At 45.7% G+C, this 25,103-nt stretch overlaps 1 protein-coding gene across 4 annotated transcripts in view; it reads left to right on the top strand.

Moving 5' to 3' along the window:
* Positions 1 to 25,103, top strand: part of osbpl1a (oxysterol binding protein-like 1A) — a 308,693-nt gene that overhangs the window by 136,156 nt on the left and 147,434 nt on the right. For all 4 annotated transcript variants that reach the window (XM_068031100.1, XM_068031099.1, XM_068031098.1 and 1 more), the window contains one exon: positions 19,346 to 19,508. In XM_068031100.1, coding sequence (XP_067887201.1) covers positions 19,346 to 19,508 — 163 coding nt within the window. The remainder of the gene's footprint in view (positions 1 to 19,345; positions 19,509 to 25,103) is intronic.

Here is a 25,103-nt window from a genome sequence, read left to right as displayed (position 1 = left end):
AATTTCCACAGGGATTTCCACTTCTCGACCCCTTCAGCGCCTGTTTTTCAGGGGTTCCTCCCCAAACTTCTGGTAGAAGAGCCCCTGTGGCAATTACTGGTCTCAATCTTGAGTGTCAGATTGGCTCAATTTGTAATACATTTTGCCTCTGAGTCAGAAGGTTATGGGTTCAAACCCAACTCCAGAATCTGAGCATCTAATCCAGGCTGGTACTTCAATGCAGTACAGAGAGAGAGCTGCATTGTTGGAGATGCCCTCTCTCGGATGTGATGCTAAAGTGAGGGCCAGTCTGCTTGTTTAGCCAGACACAGGTCAACTATGGAGAGTTCCTACTGTGCTGGTTAATATTCCTCTCAACCAGCACCATCAAAACTAGATTAACTTGTTGCTTATCTCATTGCTATTTGTGGGACCTTGCTTTGTGATTGCCAATACATACAATTCAGAAATCCAACCGGCCTTGTAGGCATTTACCTGAACCCAAGTAAGTAGCTCTAATCACATTTGCCAATGCAGTTCCAATATTGCTTCAACCCTTTTTCTTTCATGCATCTGTCCAGTCTTGAACATACTCAGCAACTGAGCCTCCACAGCCCTTTGGGGTAGAGAATTCCAGAGATTCACCACCCTCTGACTGAAGAAATTCCTCCTCATCTCAGTCCTAAATGACCTTCCCCTTATTCTGAGACTACATTCCCCGGTTCTAGACTTCCCAGCCAGGGGAAACACTCTTCCTGCACATACCCTGTCGAGCCCTGTAAGAATTTTGTATGTTTGAATGAGATCACCTCTCATTCTTCTAAACTTCAGAGAATAAAGGCCCAGTCTATTTAATCTTTCCTCATAGGACAACCCCTCCATCCCAGGAATTAGTTTGGTGGACCTTTGTTGCACTCCCTCTATGGCAAGTATATTCTTCCTTAGGTAAGGAGACCAAAACTGTACACAATACTCCAGGTGCAGTCTCACCAAGGCTCTATATAATTGCAGCAAGACATCTTTCTTCCTATACTCAAATTCTCTTGCGATGAAGGCCAACATACTATTTGCCGTCTTAATTGCTTGCTGTACCTGCATGTTAGCGTTCACTGACTCATGAACAAGGACCCCCAAGTCCCTTTGAAGTTCACCACTTCCCAACCTCTTACCATTTAAGGAATATTCTGTTTTTGTTTTTCCCCATCAAAGTGGATAACCTCACGTTTCTCCACACTGTATTCCATCTGCCAAATTTTTGCCCACTCACTTAGCCTCTCCAAATCCCCTCGAGTGTCTTTGCATCCTCCTCACAACTCAACTCAATTCCACCTAGTTTTGTGTCATCTGCAAACTTGGAAATATTACATTTAATCCCCACATTCAAATCATTGATGTAGATTGTGAATAGCTGGGGCCCAAGCACTGATCCTTGTGGTACCCAACTAGTCACAGCCTGCCAGTCCGAAAATGGCCCATTTCTTCCTACTCTCTATTTTCTGTTTGTTAACCAGTTGTCAACCTATGCCAGTATATTCTCCACCCCCCACCCCCCCGCCGCCAAATCGCACACGCTCTAGTTTTATTTACTAACCTCTTGTATGGGACCTTATCAAAAGCTTTTTGCAAATCTAAATATACCACATCCACCAGTTCCCCCTTATCTTTTACATCCTCAAAAAACTCCAACAGGTTTGTTAAACAAGATTTCCCTTTCATAAATCCATGTTGACTATGCCCAATCCTACCATTATTTTTTTTTTTAAGTGTCCTGTTATCGCATCCTTTATTATAGATTTTAGTATTTTCCCTATGACCGATGTTAGACTAACTGGTCTGTAGTTCCCTGTTTTCTTTCTACCTCCTTTGTAAATAGTAGGGTTATAGTTGCCACCTTCCAATCTATAGGAACCATTGCAGAGTCTGTAGAATTTTGAAAGATGACCACCAATGCATCTACTATCTCGACTGCTGCCTTTTTCAACACTCTGGGATGTAGATCATCAGGTCAGGGTATTTATCTACTTTAAGTCCCTTTAATTTCTCTGGTTTTTTTTTTACCAATATTAATATCTTACAGTTCCTCATTTACACTAGTCCCTTGATTCTCCATTATTTCTGGGAGGTTCTGAGTATTTTCTTCCATGAAGACAGACACTAAGTATTTGTGTAGTTTCTCTGCCGTTTCCTTATTCCCCATTATAAATTCTCCTGACTCCGCTTGTAATGGACCCACATTTGTTTTTGTTCATCTTCTCCTTTTTACATACCTATAGAAGCTTTTACAGTACCTTTTATGTTTCTCACTATTTCATCTCATATTCTATTTTCCCTCTCATAATCTTTTTCTTGGTCCTCCTTTGCAGAATTCTAAAATGCTCCCAATCCTCAGGCTTACCACTTTTTTGGGCAACTTTATAGGCCTCTTGCTTTGTTCTAATACAAACCTTGATTTCTTGCTCGCCGGCTTTCTCATTATTTCTTTCTCTCCCATGCAGACATACTTACTGATTTTTGTTTCAACCAATCCACTATTCCATCTAGGTCATAAACTCTGATATTAGTTCCCTGGGGCGGCACAGTGGCGCAGTGGTTAGCACCGCAGCCTCACAGCTCCAGCGACCCGGGTTCAATTCTGGGTACTGCCTGTGCGGAGTTTGCAAGTTCTCCCTGTGTCTGCGTGGGTTTCCGCCGGGTGCTCCGGTTTCCTCCCACATGCCAAAAGACTTGTAGGTTGATAGGTAAATTGGCCATTATAAATTGCCCCTAGTATAGGTAGGTGGTAGGGAATATAGGGACGGATGTGGTAGGAATATGGGATTAGTGTAGGATTAGTATAAGGCTTCCACTGCTATGTTCAGACTGGCCAAGAGAGTGTGGGAAAATGGCGCACTGACACGGAACACAAAAGTCCGAGTGTATCAGGCCTGTGTCCTCAGTACCTTGCTCTACGGCAGCGAGGCCTGGACAACGTATGCCAGCCAAGAGCGACGTCTCAATTCATTCCATCTTCGCTGCCTTCGGAGAATACTTGGCATCAGGTGGCAGGACTATATCTCCAACACAGAAGTCCTTGAAGCGGCCAACATCCCCAGCTTGTACACACTACTGAGTCAGCGGCGCTTGAGATGGTTTGGCCATGTGAGCCGCATGGAAGATGGCAGGATCCCCAAAGACACATTGTACAGCGAGCTCGCCACTGGTATCAGACCCACCGGCCGTCCATGTCTCCGTTATAAAGACGTCTGCAAACGCGACATGAAATCGTGTGACATTGATCACAAGTCGTGGGAGTCAGTTGCCAGCATTCGCCAGAGCTGGCGGGCAGCCATAAAGACAGGGCTAAATTGTGGCGAGTCGAAGAGACTTAGTAGTTGGCAGGAAAAAAGACAGAGGCGCAAGGGGAGAGCCAACTGTGCAACAGCCCCAACAAACAAATTTCTCTGCAGCACCTGTGGAAGAGCCTGTCACTCTAGAATTGGCCTTTATAGCCACTCCAGGCGCTGCTTCACAAACCACTGACCACCTCCAGGCGCGTATCCATTGTCTCTCGAGATAAGGAGGCCCAAAAGAAAGTATAAATGGGTGGTTAATGGTCGGCACAGATTCGGTGGGCCGAAGGTCCTGTTTCAGTGCTATATCCCTAAATAAATAAAAATAAAAAATTAAATTATTCCTGAAGTAAGAACATAAAATGCCGGAAACACTTAACAGGTCTGGTCGCAACTGTGGAGAGAGAAACTGAGTTAAAATTTCAGGCCTATGACCTTTCATCAAAACTGGAAGAAGTTCGAGATGTAACAGGTTTTGGGACAGCAGGGAGGGGAGGAAGAACAAAAGGAAAGGTCTGTCATGGGGTGGAAGGCAGGAAAGATTAAGTGACAAAAGGCAAAAGGAGTTGATAATGGGACAAGTAAATAAACAAAAGATGTGTCGAGAGGAAGTGTAAATGGGAAAGCAGAATCATTGCCAACAGTTGCTGTCCTGTTCAAGGCCTCTGTCTTTCTCTTTACCACTTGCTCAGTGGCTCAATAGATACCGATGATGTATAACTAAGACAACAGAATCATGCAGCACAGTAGGAGGCCATTTGGCCACTGTGCCCGTGCCGGTCTTTGAAAGAGCTATCCAGTTAGGGCCACTTCCCCCTGCTCTTTCCCCATAGCCCTGCAAAATTCTCCTTTTGAAAGTTACGATTGAATCTGCTTACACTGCCCTTTCAGGCAGCGCAGTCCAAACTAGGATGATTCTCAGTTCAATCTCTGTACCATATTAGCTGATTTTAGCCAGGCCAGCAGTAGAATGCTGCAGTTTGATTCCTTGTCTCTGGATTAGAAAGGAGAACAAGCAGAATTCCTATTCCTAATCATTCTCATCCTCCATTGTCTCACCAGCCCCTCCCCCCCCCCCCTCCAATCTCTGTAACCTCCTCCAGCCCGTCAACCTTCCAAGATGCACTCCTCTATTTCTGGCCTCTTGTGCATCCGCCGCTTCCTGTGCCTCCATCCATCTAGGACATAAGCTCTGGTATTAGTTCCCTGGGGAGGCAGTGGCGTAGTGCTAATGTCGCAGGGCTAGTAATCCAGAGGTCTAGGCTGAAGCTCTGGGGATATGGGTTTGAATCTCACCATGGCAGATGGTGAATTTTGAATTCAATTAATAAATCTGGAACTAAAAACCGTGAAACCATTGTCGTTTGTTGTAAACACTAATGTTCACTAGCAAGCCCATCCCTAATTGCCCTTGAACTGAGTGGCAACAAGTGCTGGCCTAGCCAGCGACGTCTTCTGCATCCTATGCAATAATAAAAAAAAACTGTTCCCCTCTCTACCCCTCTCTCCTCCTGAATATTTACTTTTGCAGCGAGCTTTCAGTCACCTGTCATAATGTCTGCACCTTCAGCTCAATATCTGCTAACACTCCTGTGAAGCACCTTGGGACATTTCAGAACATAAAAAGGAACTTAAATAGAATTAAATTAAATTATGTTATAGGTGCTATATCAATACAAGTTGTCAATAATTCCTGCCTCTCCTGTGGGATACAGGTGGGGATTGGGCTCGACTTTCGTGCCTCAACCAATCAGACTCACGCCTGTCAAGGCTGATTTGTTTAGAATGGCAAGTTAAATGACGCCGATTCTCATCAAACCAAGATGTTCTGAGCTTTCCGGGGTGGGGGGGGGGTAGAAATCATCTCTACAAAGGGAATGTGAGGAAGAACTTTTTTATGCTGTGGGAGATAATGACCTGGAGTTCACTGTCTATGAGGTTGGTGGTAGCAGAGACGATCAATGATTTCAAAAGGAAATTGAATGGCCATTTGAAGTAAATAAACTTGCAGGGCTACGGGGATCAAGCAGGGGAGAGTGAGACTGACCAGATTGCTCTATGGAGAGCCAGCATGGACTTGATGGGGCAAATGGCCGCCTTCTGTGCTGTAAATGTTATTCATTCATGGGATGTGGGAGTCGCTGGCCAGGCCAGCATTCATTCCCCACCCCTAATTGCCCTTGAGAAGGTGGTGGTGAGCTGCCTTCTTGAACCGCTGCAGTCCATGTGGGATTGGTACACCCACAGTGCTGTTAGGAAGGGAGTTCCAGGATTTTGACACAGTGACTCTGACAAAGTCAAGCTCAGAAGGGATTAAGAAGGAAAGGGAATTTTGCATTTCTAGTGCGTTTTCACAAACACTTTATAGTCAGTGAAGAACTTTTGAAGTGTAGCCACTGTTGTAATGTAGGAAACACAGCAGCCAATTTGCACACAGCAAGATCCCCCATACTTGTTTTGGTGCAGAGCTTGGGCTGTTTCTCTCTTCTGACGCGGCTGGGCAGAATTTTTGAGTGGAATGAAACTGTGGAGAAGGTAATGTATAATAAAAGCTGGCAATCGCCAAAATAATTTTGCAGGTCTGGCGGCAACTGTGGAGAGAAATGAGGGTTAACATTTAGGTCTGATTCTGATGAAAGGTCACAGACCTGAACCGTTAACTCTTTCCCCTTCCACAGACACTGCCAGACCTGCTGAATATTTCCTGCATTTTCTGTTTATATTTCGAATTTCCAGCATCGTGGTATTTTGCTTTTGTGTGAAAAGAAATCTGTTGGATTGAGGAAGTGAGATAACTGAAGAGGGAATTAATAGATTTCCAGTGATCACTCTGTCATTTTCTCAAGCTCTTACATTTGTCCCAATAGTTTATTGCATTGGACCCAAGATGCAATCGTACTGAAGGTTTGGATTATTGGTTGGACCGATGTGCTTAAAGTAGATCTTGCCATCTTGCACATGTGTTGAATTTAATAGATTCTCATTCCAAGCCACCAGGTGGAGTTCATTTTCATATTACGCTATACAAGAGCAGTACTGTTGGTGCACTGTTACAGTTAATGAGAGGAATTCACAGTCTACTTGTGTGTAATATGCAGAATGACATAAGTCAACATCTGTAACCTACTGAAATGTAGAAAGATAGCTACAAAATGAAGCCATTCCAAATTTGAAAGTATTGTTTTGCATTGAGAGAAAGCAAAATTGGGGAGTTGTGGAATTGAGTTCAGTAAAAAGTAATTTGTGGACTATCCCCAGAAGCATTGCCATTCATGTTCTTCAGGGAGGGAAGTGAACAAGGACCAGGAAACCTCCTGCTGATCAGTTACAGCTCTGTCCCTTTCAACTGTTCAATCAATACTCCTCCCTACTTAACCTCACTTACAGGAAACTCTATAAGAATCTGTAAGGGTCTATAGTACAGTCCGGGTAGAGAAACCTCAATGCTCACCATCCAGAGTGGCTGGATACTACCACTACTGACTGGCAGACACCTGAGAGACCGTCTGACAAAAGATCATTGACTGACCTGAAACGTTAATTCTGTTTCTCTTTTCACAGGTGCTGCTGAGTATTTCCAGCACTTTCTGTTTATATTTCAGATTGCCAGCATCTGCAGTATTTTGCTCTTTTAACTGAAAAACCTTCCTAGTTCTTTGTCGTGATGTCTCTTGTTTTTGTGCCATCAAGTGGTGGAAATTGCACACTGCGCTACATGTTTCTCCGTAACGTTTCCTGCTACTCTGAAGTTTGCAATTCTGACGGGAACATAGGAACGGGGGCAGACCCATCATTTCAGCCTGTTCCTGCCCCACTGAACTTATTTCTTCCTATCTTGACTCTATCTTTTCTCCCCTGGTCTAGTCTCTTCCCACCTACATCCGTGACTCTTCTGACACCCTACGTCATTTTGACAATTTCCAGTTTCCTAGCCCTAACCGCCTCCTCTTCACTATGGACGTCCAATCTCTCTACACCTCCATCCCCCACCAGGACGGTTTGAGGGCTCTCCACTTCTTCCTTGAACGAAGGCCCATCCACCGTCCCCCTCCTCCGCCTTGCTGTACTTGTTCTCATATTGAACAACTTCTCCTTCAACTCCACTCACTTCCTTCAAGTAAAAGGTGTTGCTATGGGTACCCGCATGGGTCCTAGTTATGCCTGTCTATTTGTGGGATATGTCGAACATTCCTTGTTCCAGTCCTACTCAGGCTTCCTCCCTCAACTCTCTTTCCGGTACATTGATGACTGTATCGGTGCCGTTTCCTGCTCCTGCCCTGAACTGGAAATGTTTATCAGCTTTGCTTCCAATTTCTACCCGTCTCTCACCTTTACTTGGTCCATCTCCGACACCTCCCTTCCCTTCCTCAACTTCTCTGTCTCCATCTCTGGGGATAGGCTGTCTACTAATATCCGTTATAAGCCCACTGACTCGACTACTGCTACCTCGACTACACTTCTTCACACCCTGCCTCCTGTAAGGACTCCATTCCATTTGCCCAGTTTCTCCGTCTCCGACGCATCTGCTCTGATGATGCAACCTTCCACGACAGTGCTTCTGATATGTCTTCCTTTTTGCTTAACCGAGGATTAAAGGCCTGCTCAGGTCAGGGGAAAAAAAACTGACCCGAGCCCAACCCGACCCGAGTCCCTCCAATTTTTCCTGCGCCCGACCCCGACCTGACCCGACCACCAGAATGTTCCCTTTACCTACCTTATGACTCCCAATCTTCAGGAAGCTGCAGCATGAGCGTGATGACGTCATTTAGACGCTCACTGCGCAGACTCAGTTTCCCTCCTTGACATCCCGGACTCCCAGCTCAAGTAGGTTTTTGAACTTTTCACACTTACCATCAGAGCAAAATGCAAGATTTGTGTGCGTCCGACCCGGATCTGGCCCGACCCGACCCAAGCCTGAAAGCCGGACCCGGAAGAGCGATCCGACCTGACCCAAACCCGACGCGTGTCGGGTCCCATCGGGTTCGGGTCGGGTAGCAGGCCTTTACCGAGGATTTCCCCCCACTGTGGTTGACACGGCCCTCAACCGTGTCCGGCCCATTTCCCGCACCTCTACCCTCACCCCTCCCCTTCCCTCCCAGAAACGCGACAGGGTTCCCCTTGTCCTCACTTTGCACCCATCAGCTTCCATATCCAAAGGATCATCCTCTGCCATTTCCTCCACGTCCAGCGTGATGCCAATACCAAACACATCTTACCCTCCCTTCCCCTGCCCTGTCAGCATTCCGAAGGGATCGTTCCCTCTGCGACACCCTGGTCCACTCCTCCATTACCCCCACCACTTCGTCCCCTTCCCACGGCACCTTCCCATGCAATTGGAGGTGTAATACCTGCACTTTTACCTCCTCTCCTCACTATCCAAGATCCCAAACACTCCTTTCAGGTGAAGCAGCGATTTACTTTCAATTTAGTATATTGTATTTGCTGCTCACAATGCAGTCTCCTCTACATTGGGGAGACTGAATGCAGATTGGGTGACCGCTTTGCGGAACACCTCCACTCAGTCCGAAAGCATGACCCCGAGCCTCCAGTTGCTGGCCATTTCAACACCCCGCCCCCCCCCCCCCCCTCCCTCCCCCCCTCCCTCCCTGCTCTCATACTCACATCTCTGTCCTGGTATGGTTGCAGTGTTCCACTGAACATCAGCGCAAGCTCGAGGAACAGCATCACATCTACCGATTAGGCACACTACAGGCTGCCGGACTGAGCATTGAGTTCAATAATTTCAGAGAATGACGGGACCCCTCCCTTTATTTTTAGCTTTACTTTTTATTTTTTTATTTTTTATTTTATTTTATTTTAGTTTGTTTCATCATTCAATTATTTTTTTTTAACCCTGTGCCTGCCCATTTTTTTTTCATGTTTGTGCTTTTGGCTAGGGCTTTCATTATTTTGTCATTTAACACCCTCTCTGCACTCACGCTTTGTCTTTCACCACACTGTTAACACTCTCTGCCTTTTCCCCATGACCTCCTTGTCAGTTATTCTCTGTGGCGCTATGCCCTATCAACACCTTTCCTTTTGTTCTCTTTTGTCCCACCCGCACTTTATTTGCTTAAAACCTATTACATTTCTAACCTTTGCCAGTTTTGATGATAGGTCACTGACCTGAAACGTTAACTTTGCTTCTCTCTCCACAGATACTGCCAGACTTGCTGAGTATTTGCAGCACTTTTTGTTTTCATTTAGGAACAGGAGAAGGCCATTTAGCCCCTGGATCCTGTTCCACCATTCACTAAGATCCTGGCTGATCTGTGTCCTAACTCCATATACCTGCCTTTGCCCCATATCCTTTAATACCTCTGGCAAACAAAAATCTATCACTCTCAGATTTAAAATTAACAATTGATCTAGCATCAGTTGCAGCTTGTGGGAGAGTGTTCCAAATGTCTACCACCCTTTGTGTGTAGAAGTGTTTGCTAATTTCAACCCTGAAAGGTCTGGTTCTTAATTTTTAGACTATATCCCACAGTCTTCGACTCCCCAACCAGCAGAAGTAGTTTCTCCGTATCAGTTCTGTTCCCCTTCATATCTTGAAAACTTCGGCAGGTGGGATTAATATAGATAGGCATTATGGTCAGCATAGACGCGGTGGGCCGAAGGGTCTGTTTCTATGCTGTATGACTCTATCACCTCTTAACTCTCTCAATTCCAGGAAATACAACCCTGGTCTGTGTGCCTCTCCTTGTACCTTAACCCTGGCAGGCCAGTTGAATTATTAAAAGTTGGAAACAACTGATCGAGAGATCTGCGGACAACTTCTTTCCCAAGTACACTGTTTCTTGGCATTGTTCCAATCCAGGTGCTCAACACTTTTTGAAAATCTGAATCCACATTATTGTCTGAACTGTCTTCATCTGCCAATCTCGAAGACTGCTTCAGAATCATTTAACCCGGTTGGTGAGCCAGATTCCCCAGTGGGGGATGGGGTGATGATATTCTGATTATCTCTGATTCTACCCTTACGTGTTTGGAATTACTATTCCAGCAGGGTCTATTGCCGCTACTAATTAGCAGCCACTGCAGGATCCTGTCGTCTGCCTTTATTAAGGAATTCAGATGAAAAGTTGTGAATGGCATTTTGAGCTCAGGAATGGCACTTGGAAAATTTAAATTAATGCCTGTCTAGAAATTGAATTTTGATTTAAAGTTGCACATGTTTTGCCTATTTGAAACCAAGTCATTTTCTTCAAAAATTGTTGCACTGCTTTTTCTTGCTTGTACTGTCAGGTGGCTTGTCTGGTGGTAACTGGTTCAGCTTGTATTTAAAGTTTAGATGGCACAGTTCTAAGATCACACCTGAACTTTGTTTTTAAATTGTGTTTGAGTTTAAATCTTGGGTAATGACTATTACATTGCCCATTCTGATAAAAATTTAATTGGGCAGTCAGTGGTGAATCATTCTGGCAAAGGGGCAATGGGCCGAATGGCCTCCTTCTGTGCTGGATCATTCCATGAAAAGCAGCTACTGCAGATGCTGGCAATCAAACCAACAGAAAATGCTGGAAGTGCTCAGCAAGTCAGGTAGCATCTGAGAAAAAGTTAATGTTTTGTGTATTTGAGAACTGGAACCGACGACAGGTCAAACAGCTTATAAGAAGAAACTGAGCAAAGTAGAGCAGGCTCCAGCTTTTCATATGTGATATCCCAGTTTTAACGAAGAGTTATACCTGAAACCTTACATTTTTCCGTTCTCCACAGATGCTGCCTGATGTGCTCAGCATTTCCTACATCTGTTAGTCATGTCTGGCTAAATGAGTAATGGAATGCACATTTACATAACATCAGCTAGCTGTAATTCACTGAAAACATTTTGAGGTTCACTCTGCTCATGCTATGACTAAATCATGGGTTCCTTTTTAACTACTGCACATTGCTGTCTTGCAGGTAACATGCTTTGTGAAGCATCATATTACACCTCCACAAAACTTAACACAATAGCTTAAGACAATACAAAATAAAGGATACCATTCTAAAGGGGTTGCAGGAGCAGAGTGATGCATTTGCGCAAATCAAGATGGCAGGGCAGGTTGATAAAGCATATAGAAACAGAAGAGCAGGAGTAGACCATTCAGCCTGTCGAGCCTGTTCTGCCATTCATTTAGATCATGGCTGATCATCTACCTCTATGCTATTTTCCTACGCTATCCCCATATGCCTAGATGTCATTAGTATCCAGATATCTATCGATTTCTGTCTTGAACATGCTCAATGATTGAGCTTCTGCAGCCCTCTGGGGTAGAGAATTCCAAAGATTCACAACCCTCTGAGTGAAGAAATTCCTCTTCAAATTGGTTTTAAATATTTGAGACTATGTCCTCTGGTTTCCCAGGGGAAACATCCTATCTACATCCATCCTGTCACACCCTGTAAGAATTTTGTAAGTTTCAATGAGATCACCTCTCATTCTTTGTAGCTAGAGAATACAGGCCCAGTTTCCTCAAACGACAATCCCGCCATCCTAGGGATTAGTCTGGTGAACCTCTGTTGCACTCCCTCTATGGCAAGTATATCCTTCCTTAGATGAGGTGACCAAAACTGGACACACTACTCCAGGTGTGGTCTCGACAAAGCTTTACATATTGCAGCAGGACTTTACTTCTGTACGCAAAACCACTTGCGATGAAGGTCAACATACCGTTTACCTTCCTAATTGCTTTTAGTGAGTTATGAACAAGGACACCCAGGTCTCTTTGGACATCAACACTTCCCAACCCCTCTCCATTTTAAAAAATACTCTTGTCTTTCTTTCTGTTTTTTCTACCAAAGTGGCTAGCTTCACACTTATTCACAGTATATTCCATCTGCAACGTTCTTGCTCATTCACCTGGCTTGTCCAAGTCCCCTTAAAGCCTCCTTGCATCCTCCTCGCAACTTACATTCTCACCTAGTTTTGTGTTATCAGCAAACTTGGAAATATTACAATTGGTCCTTACATCCAAATTATTTATATAGATTGTGAACAGCTGTGTCCCAAGCACTGATCCTTGCGGTACCCCACTAGTAAAGGTCTGCCATCCTACTCTGTTTTCTCAATCCATACCAGTATATTCCCCCCCCCGCCAATTAAAGGCCTGCTCCCAACCCGAACCTGATGGGACCCGATGATATGCGTCGAGTTCGGGTTGGGCCCCTCTTCCGGGTCCGGCTTTAGGGCTCGGGTCGGGCTGGGTCCAGGTCGAGCCGGACGCACACGGTAAGTTCTCTGCCAATAAGTATTAAAATTAAAAAACTTACCTGAGCTGGGAGTCCGGGACGTCAAGCAGGGAAACTGAGTCTGCGCAGTGAGCGAATGACATCTCTGTGATGTCGTCACACACACACATGCTGCTTCCTGGAGGTTCCGAGTCAGAAGGTCAGTCAAGGGATGGTCGGGTTGGGCGCAGGCCAACATTGGAGGGGCTTCGGTCCGCTGTGGATCGTTAGGGTTCCACACAGATTCTTTTTTCCGACCTGAGCAGGCCTTTACCCCCAATCCCATGTACCCTAACTTTGTTTAGTAACCTCCAGTGTGGGACCTTATCAAAAGCCTTCTGAAACTCCAGGTGCTATCCTGGGCTTAATAAATATGGGCCTAGAGTACAAGAACAAGGAAGTTATGGTTAAACTTTATAAAACAGTGGTTTGGCCCCAAATTGTCAGCACCACACTTAAGGTAGGATGTGACGGTATTGGAGAGGGTGCAGGAAAGATTTAAAAGAATGGTTCCACGGATGAGGGACTTCAGTTACGTGGATAGAGCGGAGAAGCTGTTTCCGTTTTCCTTGGAAATGCGAAGATTAAGGGGATATTTTGATAGAAGTGTTCAAAATCATGAGGGGTCTGGGCAGAATAGAATGGGAAGGATCAAGAACCAGAGGACACTGGTTTCAAGTGATTGGCAAAAGAAGCAATGGCGACATGAGGAAAAACCTTTATTACTCAGCGAGTGGTTAGGATCTGGAGTGCACTGCCTGAGAGTGTGGTGAAGGCAGATTCAATCGAGGCCTTCAATAGATAATTGGATAATTATCCGAAGAAAAGAAATTTGCACGGGGAAAAGGGGGCAGTGGGACGAGGTGAGTTGCCGAATGGCCTCCTTCTGTGCTGTAACGGTTTATGATTCGATGTCCCTGAAGTGTGCTGGGGTGTGCTGCAAAATTGAGGACTTAAATGCAATGGGGTGCTGGGATTAGACCACTTTCCTGGTAGGTAGAGGCCAAGAATGAAATTTTTTTTAACCTGGACTTGTTTTTTTTAAATTGGGGATTGATCTAGCTCACTGAACCGGCAAGAGATTTCCGTTCTTTTCAGAAGTTAGGCTTGTGAAGAGATTGTGTACATTGAGCACTTGTAGTCACTGTTCTAATCTAGAAAACAAACCAATTTGCGCACAGCAAATTCCCACAAACAGCAATGTGATCTTGACCAGATAATCTGTTTCTTTAACTGTTGTTGATTGGGGAATAAATATTCGCCAGAACCTCGGGGGGAACTCCCCAGCTTCTCTTCAAAAATAGTGTCATATGATCTTTCAGCTCCACCTGAGCGGCAGACTAGGCTTTGGTTTAATGGCATATCCGAGAGACAGCACCTCTGACACCACACCACTCCCTCAGTATTGCACTGGAGCGTCAGCCGAGATCCTTGTGCTCAAGTCTCTGCAGTGGGACTTGAATCATTAAAACTTGAAAGATTGCGAATATTAAGCCTGTGAAGATGGCACCAATCTCTTGGATTGCTTTCTGTGTTGATTTGCCTCCCCAACCTTCTAATGTGCAAGTTAAAATATGTTCAATTCTTTATCTCTCTCGCTCCTCTTTTCACTTGCTTCTTTCTCTCCTTTGTTTGTATTTCTTTCTCTTGTTCCCATAGAGCCATCGAATGATACAAAGTAGGAGTCTATTCAGCCTATTGCACTTGTGTTGGCTCTTTGGTAGAGCTATCGAATTAGTCCCACTCACCATAGTCCTGTAAATATTTTCCTTCAAGTAATTATCCAGTTCCCTTTTGAACGTTATTGTGGAATCTGCTTCCCCCCACCTTCCAGGCAGCCCATTCCAGATCATCATAAATCATTGCATTACAAAAAAGTTTCCTCATGTCACCTCTGGTTCTCTTGCCAATTAAGTTAATAACACCAGAAGTGCCGAGTTGGTGATCGATCTCAGCCTCCTGAAGTCTCCAGCATCGCAAATGCCAGTCTTCAGCCAATTCGATTCACTCCGCATAATATCAAGAAACAACTGAAGGCACTGGATGCTGCAAAGGCCATGGGCCCTGACAACATTCTGGCAATAGCGCTGAAGACCTGTACTCCAGAATTGGCGCACCCCTAGCCAAGCTGTTCCAGTACAGCTACAGCACTGGCATCTACCCGGCACTGTGGAAAATTGCCCAGGTATGTCCTGTACACAGGACATGCGCGATGCCAATATCATCACCCTCTATAAGAACAAGGGTGACCGCGGTGACTGCAGCAACTACCGTGGAATCTCCCTGCTCAGTATAGAGGGGAAAGTCTTCGCTCAAGTCGCTTTAAACAGGCTCCAGAAGCTGGCTGAGCGCGTCTACCCTGAGGCACAGTGTGGCTTTCGAGCAGAGAGATCCACCATTGACATGCTGTTCTCCCTTCGCCAGCTACAGGAGAAATGCTATGAACAACAGATGCCCCTCTACGTTGCTTTCATTGATCTCACCAAAGCCTTTGACCTCGTCGGCTGAAGTGGTCTCTTCAGACTACTAGAAAAGATCGGATGTCCACCAAAGCTACCAAGTATTATCACTTCATTCCATGACAATATGAAAGGCACAATTCAGCATAGCAGCACCTCATCAGATTCCTTTCCTATCCTGAGTGGCATGAAACGGGGCTGTGTTCTCGTACCTACACAGTTTGGGATCATCATCTCCCTGCTGCTCTCACATGCGTCCAAGTCTTCAGAAGAAGGAATTTTCCTCCACACAAGATCAGGTGGCAGGTTGTTCAACCTTGCCCGTCTTAGAGCGAAGACCAAAGTACGGAAAGTCCTCATCAGGAACTCCTCTTTGCTGACGATGCTGCATTAACATCTCACACTGAAGAGTGTCTGTAGAGTCTCATCGACAGGATTGTAGCTGCCTGCAATGAATTTGGCCTAATCATCAGCCTCAAGAAAACTAACATCATGGGACAGGAAGTCAGAAATGCTCCATCCATCAATATTGGCGACCACGCTCTGGAAGTGGTTCAAGAGTTCACCTACCTAGGCTCAACTATCACCAGTAACCTGTCTCTCAATGCAGAAATCAACAAGCGCATGGGAAAGGCTTCCACTGCTATGTCCAGACTGGCCAAGAGAGTGTGGGAAAATGGCGCACTGACACGGAACACAAAAGTCCGAGTGTTTCAAGCCTGTGTCCTCAGTACCTTGCTCTACGGCAGCAAGGCCTAGACAATGTTTTTGTTTTTAGAGATACAGCACTGAAACAGGCCCTTCAGCCCACCGAGTCTGTGCCGACCATCAACCACCCATTTATACTAATCCTACACTAATTCCATATTCCTACCACATCCCCACCTGTCCCTATATTTTCCCTACCACCTACCTATACTAGGGGCAATTTTATAATGGCCAATTTACCTATCAACCTGCAAGCCTTTGGCATGTGGGAGGAAACCGGAGCGCCCGGAGGAAACCCACGCAGACACAGGGAGAACTTGCAAACTCCACACAGGCAGTACCCAGAATTGAACCCGGGTCGCTGGAGCTGTGAGGCTGCGGTGCTAGCCACTGTGCCGCCCTATGTATGTCAGCCAAGAGCGACGTCTCAATTCAAAGAACAGTACAGCACAGGAACAGGCCATTCGGCCCTCCAAGCCTGCGCCGATCTTGATGCCTACCTAAACTAAAACCTTCTGCACTTCCGGGGACCGTATCCCTCTATTCCCATCCTATTCATGTATTTGTCAAGATGCCTCTTAAACGTCGCTATCGTACCTGCTTCCACCACCTTCCCTGGCAGCAAGTTCCAGGCACTCACCACCCTCTGTGTAAACAACTTGCCTCGCACATCCCCTCTAAACTTTTCCCCTCGCACCTTAAACCTATGTCCCCGAGTAACTGACTATCCACTCTGTCCATGCCGCTCATAACTTTGTAAACCTCTATCATGTCGCCCCTCCACCTCTGTCGTTCCAGTGAAAGAAATCAGAGTTTATCCAACCTCTCCTCATAGTTAATGCCCTCCAGACCAGGCAACATCCTGGTAAACCTCTTCTGTACCCTCTCCAAAGCTTCCACGTCCTTCTGGTAGTGTGGCGACCAGAATTGCACGCAATATTCTAAGTGTGGCCTAACTAAAGTTCTGTACAGCTGCAGCATGCCTGGCCAATTTTTATACTCTTATGCCCCGACCGATGAAGGCAATCATGCCGTATGCCTTCTTGACTACCTTATCCACCTGCGTTGCCACTTTCATTGACCTGTGGACCTGTATGCCCAGATCTCTCTGCCTGTCAATACTCCTAAGGGTTCTGCCATTTACTGTATACTTCCCACCTGCATTAGACCTTCCAAAATGCATGACCTCACATTTGTCCGGATAAAACTCCATCTGCCATTTCTCCGCCCAAGTCTCCAACCGATCTATATCCTGCTGTATCCTCTGACAATCCTCATCACTATCCGCAACTCCACCAACCTTTGTGTTGTCCGCAAACTTACTAATCAGACCAGCTACATTTTCCTCCAAATCATTTATGTATACTACAAACAGCAAAGGTCCCAGCACTGATCCCTGTGGAACACCACTAGTCACAGCCCTCCATTCAGAAAAGCACCCTTCCACTGCAACCCTCTGTCTTCTATGACTGAGTCAGTTAGCCAGCTCACCTCTGATCCCGTGTGACTTCACCTTTTGTACCAGTCTGCCATGAGGGACCTTGTCAATTCATTCCATCTTCGCTGCCTCCGGAGAATCCTTGGCATCAGGTGGCAGGACGGTATCTCCAACACAGAAGTCCTGGAGGCGGCCAACATCCCCAGCATCTACACCCGACTGAGCCAGCGGTGCTTGAGATGGCTTGGCAGTGTGAGCCACATGGAAGATGGCAGGATCCCCAAGGACACATTGTCCAGAGAGCTCGTCGCAGGTATCAGACCCACCGGCCGTCTCCAAATGCGACATGAAATCCTGTGACATTGACCACAAGTTGTGGGAGTCAGTTGCCAATGATCAACAGAACTGGCGGACTGCCATAAAGGCAGGGCTAAAGAGTGGCGAGTCGAAGAGACTTAGCAGTTGGCAGGAAAAAAGACAGAAGCGCAAGGGGAGAGCCAACTGTAACAGCCCCGACAACCAAAGTTATTTGCAGCACCTGTGGAAGAGCCTGTCACTCTAGAATTGACCTTTATAGCCACTGTAGGCGCTGCTTCACAAACCACTGACCACCTCCAGGCGCTTACCCATTGTCTCTCAAGACAAGGAGGCCAAAGAAGAGAAGAATATCCTGTACACAAAAAACAGGACAAGTCCCATCCGACCAATTCCTGCCCTATCAGTCTACTCTTAATCATCAGTAAAGTGATGAAGGGTGTCCTCAAGAGTGCTATCAGGTGACACTTGCTCAGCAATAACCTGCTCGCTGACGCTCAGTTTAGGTGTTGTCCGGGCCACTCAGCTCCTGACCTTATTACAGCCTTGGTTCAAATATGGACAAAAGAGCTGAACATGAGGTGAAAGTGACTGCCCTTGATATTGAGGCAGCATTTGACTGAGTATGGCATCAAGGAGCCCTAGCAAAACTAAGGTCAATGGGAATCAGGGGGAAAACCCTCCGCTGGCTGGAGTCATACCTAGCGCAAAGGAAGATGGTTGTGGTTGTAGGAGGTCAATCATCTGAGCTCCAGGACATCACTGCAGGAGTTCCTCAGGGTAGTGTCCTAGGCCAAACCATCTTCAGCTGCTTCACCTTCCTTCAATCATAAAGTCAGAAGTGGGGATGTTCGCGGATGATTGCACAATGTTCAGCATCATTCGCAACTCCTCAGATACTGAAGCAGTCCATGTAGAAATGCAGCAAACCCTGGACAGCATCCAGGCTTGGGCTGATAAGTGGCAAGTAACATTTATGCCACACAAGTGCCAAGCCGTGTCTGTCTCCAACAAGAGAGGATCTAACCATCTCTCCTTGACATTCAATGGCATTACAATCAGTGAATCCCCTACTATCAACATCCTAGGGGTTACCATTGACCAGAAACTGAACTGGAGTAGCCATGTAAATACCATGGCTTGAAGAGCAGGTCGGAGGGTAGGAATCCTGCGGAGAGTGACTCCCCAAAGCCTGTCCACCATCTACAAGGTACAAGTCAGGAGTGTGATGGAACACTCTCCACTTGCCTGGATGGGTGCAGCTCCAACAACACTTCAGCTCGACACCATCCAGGACAAAGCATCCCACTTGATTGGCACCCCATCCACAAACATTCACTTCCTCTACCACTGACGCACAGTGGCAGCAGTGTGTACCATCTACAAGATGCACTGCAGCAACTCACCAAGGCTCCTGAGACAGCACCTTCCAAACTTGCGACCTCTACCACCGAGAAGGACAAGGGCAGCAAATACATGGGAACCCCACCACCTGCAAGTTCCCCTCCAAGCCACACACCATCCTGACTTGGAACTATATCGCCGTTCCTTCACTGCCACTAGGTCAAAATCCTGGAACTCCCTTCCTAACAGCACTGTGGGTGTACCTACCCCCATGGACTGCAATGATTCAAAAAGGCAGCTCACCACCACCCTCTCAAGGGCAATTGGAGATGAGCAACAAATGCTGGCCTTGTCAGTGGCACCCACATCCCATGAACCAATAATAAAAAAAATTGTGTCCTCTCGTTACCTACTGTTCTGTCACTTCTTTCTTCTCTCTCTCCTGCTCTTGCTATTGCTTTTCTTTCTCTCTCGCTCATGCATCTCCATCTCTCCTCCCCCATCTGTCTATCCTCGCGTGCTCTTTGCCACCGCTCTCATTTTTTCTCTCCTCTCCACAGGTGCGTAATCTGCGATTAGAGCAGGAACAAGAGAAAAACAAAATACTTTCAGAAGCTCTACAGACTCTGGCCTGTGAACATCATGAACTTGAACAATCTTTAGTCAAAGGGTCCCCGCCCCAGAGTGTGCTGAGTGATGATGAATTCTACGATGCTCTTTCAGGTGAGCGAATAAAGGTTTGCTGTGGTCAGCAAAGTAATTGGATTCATAGTTATACAAGTAAAACGGGCCAAAGTATTCTTTGCTAAAGTGGAAACACCAATTCCGTTATGTAGTTGGCCACGAGACATTCTCTTTGTTATATGTAATATTTTTGAAGTAAGATGGTTGTTTACTCCAAATTAGGTGATGTGAGATGACTTTTTTTGAAATCTTGAAGAATACTTGGCTCACAAGGCACTTTGACAGACCATATTCCCCATCATGGACACTACCCCATTCATTTAATAAGATAAGGGAAAATCCTCAAAGTGGTAGTCTCCATCCCCACCCAACCCAAATCTGCAATGGTAATCAGATAAACCCACAGTATATCAACTAAATTACTGTAATTCCCCTACTCCACTCTAGCTTACTGCCTTCCACAGACTGCTTTCTTTGGAGGCCAGTAGCAGGTGTTTATAATATCCCATGCAGACTTTGACCTCTGTCTGTATCTATCCCTACAGTCTCCAATCCTGTTTTCGATTAGCTATTTGTCCAGCTTCTTTGTGCTATGTTAAGCAACATAGCCTGAAATACTTTCCCATATGTCCATTGTCATGGGAGGAAATAAATCTCTAGTTTAATTAAAATGTGTTAATTTTGTCATCTTGTTCTCTTGAACAAAGAACAAAGATAGTTACAGCACAGGAACAGGCCCTTCAGCCCTCCAAGCCTGCGCCGATCCAGATCCTCTCTCTAAACATGTCGCTTATTTTCTAAGGTTCTGTATCTCTTTTCTTCCTGCCCATTCATGTATCTGTCTAGATACATCTTAAAAGACTCCATCATGCCTGCATCTACCACCTCCGCTGGCAACGCGTTCCAGGCGCCCACCACCCTCTGCGTAAAGAACTTTCCACGCATATCCCCCCTAAACTTTTCCCCTTTCACTTTGAACTCGTGTCCTCTAGTAATTGAATCCCCCACTCTGGGAAAAAGCCTCTTGCTATCCACCCTGTCTATACCTCTCATGATTTTGTACACCTCAATCAGGTCCCCCCTCAACCTCCGTCTTTCTAATGAAAATAATCCTAATCTACTCAACCTCTCTTCATAGCTAGCGCCCTCCATACCAGGCAACGTCCTGGTGAACCTCCTGTGCACCCTCTCCAAAGCATCCACATCCTTTTGATAATGTGGCGACCAGAACTGTACGCAGTATTCCAAATGTGGCCGAACCAAAGTCCTATACAACTGTAACATGACCTGCCATCTCTTGTACTCAATACCCCGTCCGATGAAGGAAAGCATGCCGTATGCCTTCTTGACCACTCTATTGACCTGCGTTGCCACCTTCAGGGACCTGAACACCCAAATCTCTCTGGACAATTTTCCCCAGGACTTTTCCATTTACTGTATAGTTCACTCTTGAATTGGATCTTCCAAAATGCATCACCTCGCATTTGCCCTGATTGAACTCCATCTGCCATTTCTCTGCCCAACTCTCCAGTCTATCTATATTCTGCTGTATTCTCTGACAGTCCCCTTCACTATCTGCTACTCCACCAATCTTAGTGTCGTCTGCAAACTTGCTAATCAGTCCACCTATACTTTCCTCCAAATCATTAATGTATATCACAAACAACAGTGGTCCCAGCACGGATCCCTGTGGAACACCACTGGTCACACGTCTCCATTTTGAGAAACTCCCTTCCACTGCTACTCTCTGTCTCCTGTTGCCCAGCCAGTTCTTTATCCATCTAGCTAGTACACCTTGGACCCCAAGCGCCTTCACTTTCTCCATCAGCCTACCATGGGGAACCTTATCAAACGCCTTACTGAAGTCCATGTATATGACATCTACAGCCCTTCCCTCATCAATCAACTTTGTCACTTCCTCAAAGAATTCTATTAAGTTGGTAAGACATGACCTTCCCTGCACAAAACCATGTTGCCCATCACTGATAAGCTCATTTTCTTCCAAATGGGAATAGATCCTATCCCTCAGTATCTTCTCCAGCAGCTTCGCTACCACTGACGTCAGGCTCACCGGTCTATAATTATCTGGATTATCCCTGCTACCCTTCTTAAACAAGGAGACAACATTAGCAATTCTCCAGTCCTCCGGGACCTCACCCGTGTTTAAGGATGCTGCAAAGATATCTGTTAAGGCCCCAGCTATTTCCTCTCTCGCTTCCCTCAGTAACCTGGGATAGATCCCATCCGGACCTGGGGACTTGTCCACCTTAATGCCCTTTAGAATACCCAACACTTCCTCCCTCCTTTTGCCGACTTGACCTAGAGTAATCAAACATCTGTTCCTAACCTCAACATCCGTCATGTCCCTCTCCTCGGTGAATACCGATGCAAAGTACTCGTTTAGAATCTCACCCATTTTCTCTGAGTCCAAGCATAACATTCCTCCTTTGTCCTTTAGTGGGCCAATCCTTTCTCTAGTTACCCTCTTTCTCCTTATATATGAATAAAAGGCTTTGGGATTTTCCTTAACCCTGTTTGCTAAAGATATTTCATGACCCCTTTTAGCCCTCTTAATTCCTCGTTTCAGATTGGTCCTACATTCCCGATATTCTTTCAAAGCTTCGTCTTTCATCAGCCGCCTAGACCTTATGTATGCTTCCTTTTTCCTCTTAGCTAGTCTCACAATTTCACCTGTCATCCATGGTTCCCTAATCTTGCCATTTCTATCCCTCATTTTCACAGGAACATGTCTCTCCTGCACGCTAATCAACCTCTCTTTAAAAGCCTCCCACATATCACGTGGATTTACCTTCAAACAGCTGCTCCCAATCTACATTCCCCAGCTCCTGCCGAATTTTGGTATAGTTGGCCTTCCCCCAATTTAGCACTCTTCCTTTAGGACCACTCTCGTCTTTGTCCATGAGTATTTTAAAGCTTACGGAATTGTGATCACTATTCCCAAAGTAGCCCCCTACTGAAACTTCAACCACCTGGCCGGGCTCATTCCCCAACACCAGGTCCAGTATGGCCCCTTCCCGAGTTGGACTATTTACATACTGCTCTAGAAAACCCTCCTGGATGCTCCTTACAAATTCTGCTCCATCTAGATGCTCTGGGATCTCTTAATATCTCAGTTGTTATTTTACATGACTGTCAAGTGAGTACAAGGCACGTAATTGGACAAACTAGCACTCATTTGCTCACCGCATTTTGAAGTAGACAGAAACGTTAGGAAAGTCAGGAATGAGATAAATGCTTTGCAGTTCATCCTATTCGTGCATCCCAGTAGTGTATGATCATAGAAATTTACAGCACAGAAAGTGATTATTTGGCCCATTGTGTCTGTGCTGGCCAAAAACAGATATCTTGCATCCTATTCGATCTGAACTTCAAGTGTAAATCCTATTCCTGCAGCATTACCCACCTGTACATTTATTTCATCCCACTGCCATCAAAACCCTCACCCCTGCCTTCATTCTCTCCAAACTTGACTTCACCAACATGCTCCTCGCTGGCCTTGCTGTGTCCAATACCAGATAAATTTTAATTTCTTCAACGCTATGCCAGCCATATCCCATGCCCCACTGCTGTCCTCCATCACTTGTAACCGATCTTGATAACCCTCCACTTGTCTGACACTCCAGTACCCACACGACCCCCTCATCCCCGCCAGCTTGCCTTCAAAGCCACCTGCCAAGCAACATCTTGATCATGCTTTCAGTTTCTGCCTTGCGTCCACTCTGTTGCCCTAAATTTCACCTTACGTGTTCAATATATTAAAGATTTCTTTATAAATTCAAACATTAATTTTCCCAACATGATTCACATCTTTCACAGCAGGAGGACAAGTTGATAAAAATATCTTTTTATAAACCCTAGGGATCCTATGCTTTACAAATAAGAGTCAAGCTGTCGGATTTTTTGACCAATTTTCCACAGAATTTGGAAAGAGCCTATTTTCATGTTGCATTTTTAAAAGCATTATGAACTTGGACACAACTTAAAGACTGGGATGATTGGTAGTTAATATGCTAACTTTGACCTGTTCCAACGTAAACTAGGAATAAGAACCAGAGGACATCAATTTAGGGTAATTGGAAAAAGAACTAAAGACGACATGAGGAAAATCATTTTTACTCAGCGAGTGGTTAGGATTTGGAATGCATTGCCTGAAAGTGTGGTGGAGCTGATTCCATTATGGCTTTCAAAAGGGAATTGGATAATTATCTGAAGAGAAAAAAGTTGCAGGAGTATGGGGAAAAGGCCGGGGAGTGGAATTTGCTGAGTTGCTCTTGCAGAGAGCTGGCATGGACACGAAGGACCGAAAAGCTGCCTTGTGTGCTGTAAACATTCTGTGATTCTAAGCAGTTCGTTAATCTGTCTCTGCCATCAGGAAACAGCTCACGTCTATTGTACCATATCTTTGAATTATTTTGTGGGCAGAGAGCAAAGAACAAAGAAAATTACAGCACAGGAACAGGCCCTTCGGCCCTCCAAGCCTACGCCGATCCAAATCCTCTATCTAAACCTGTCGCCTATTTTCTAAGGGTCTGTATCTCTTTACTTGCTGCCCATTCATGTATCTGTCTAGATACATCTTAAAAGACGCTATCGTGCCCGCGTCTACCACCTCCGCTGGCAACGCGTTCCAGGCACCCACCACCCTCTGCGTAAAGAACTTTCCACGCATATCCCCCCTAAACTTTTCCCCTTTCACTTTGAACTCGTGTCCCCTTGTAATTGAATCCCCCACTCTGGGGAAAAAGCTTCTTGCTATCCACCCTGTCTATACCTCTCATGATTTTGTACACCTCAATCAGGTCCCCCCTCAACCTCTGTCTTTCGAATGAAAATAATCCTAATCTACTCAACCTCTCTTCATAGCTAGCGCCCTCCATACCAGGCAACATCCTGGTGAACCTCCTCTGCACCCTCTCCAAAGCATCCACATCCTTTTGGTAATGTGGCGACCAGAACTGCACGCAGTATTCCAAATGTGGCCGAACCAAAGTCCTATACAACTGTAACATGACCTGCCAACTCTTGTACTCAATACCCCGTCCGATGAAGGAAAGCATGCCGTATGCCTTCTTGACCACTCTATTGACCTGCGTTGCCACCTTCAGGGAACAATGGACCAGAACACCCAAATCTCTCTGGACATCAATTTTCCCCAGGACTTTTCCATTTACTGTATAGTTCACTCTTGAATTGGATCTTCCAGAATGCATCACCTCGCATTTGCCCTGATTGAACTCCATCTGCCATTTCTCTGCCCAACTCTCCAGTCTATCTATATTCTGCTGTATTCTCTGACAGTCCCCTTCAGTATCTGCTACTCCACCAATCGTAGTGTCGTCTGCAAACCTGCTAATCAGACCACCTATACTTTCCTCCAAATCATTTATGTATATCACAAACAACAGTGGTCCCAGCACGGATCCCTGTGGAACACCACTGGTCACACGTCTCCATTTTGAGAAACTCCCTTCCACTGCTACTCTCTGTCTCCTGTTGCCCAGCCAGTTCTTTATCCATCTAGCTAGTACACCTTGGACCCCATGCGCCTTCACTTTCTCCATCAGCCTACCATGGGGAACCTTATCAAACGCCTTACTGAAGTCCATGTATATG

Source organism: Heterodontus francisci, chromosome 5, assembly GCF_036365525.1.
Source record: "Heterodontus francisci isolate sHetFra1 chromosome 5, sHetFra1.hap1, whole genome shotgun sequence".
Classification (NCBI taxonomy): domain Eukaryota; kingdom Metazoa; phylum Chordata; class Chondrichthyes; order Heterodontiformes; family Heterodontidae; genus Heterodontus; species Heterodontus francisci.
The sequence above is the reverse complement of the archived record's forward strand: the minus strand, read 5'-3'. Positions and strand labels throughout refer to the sequence as shown.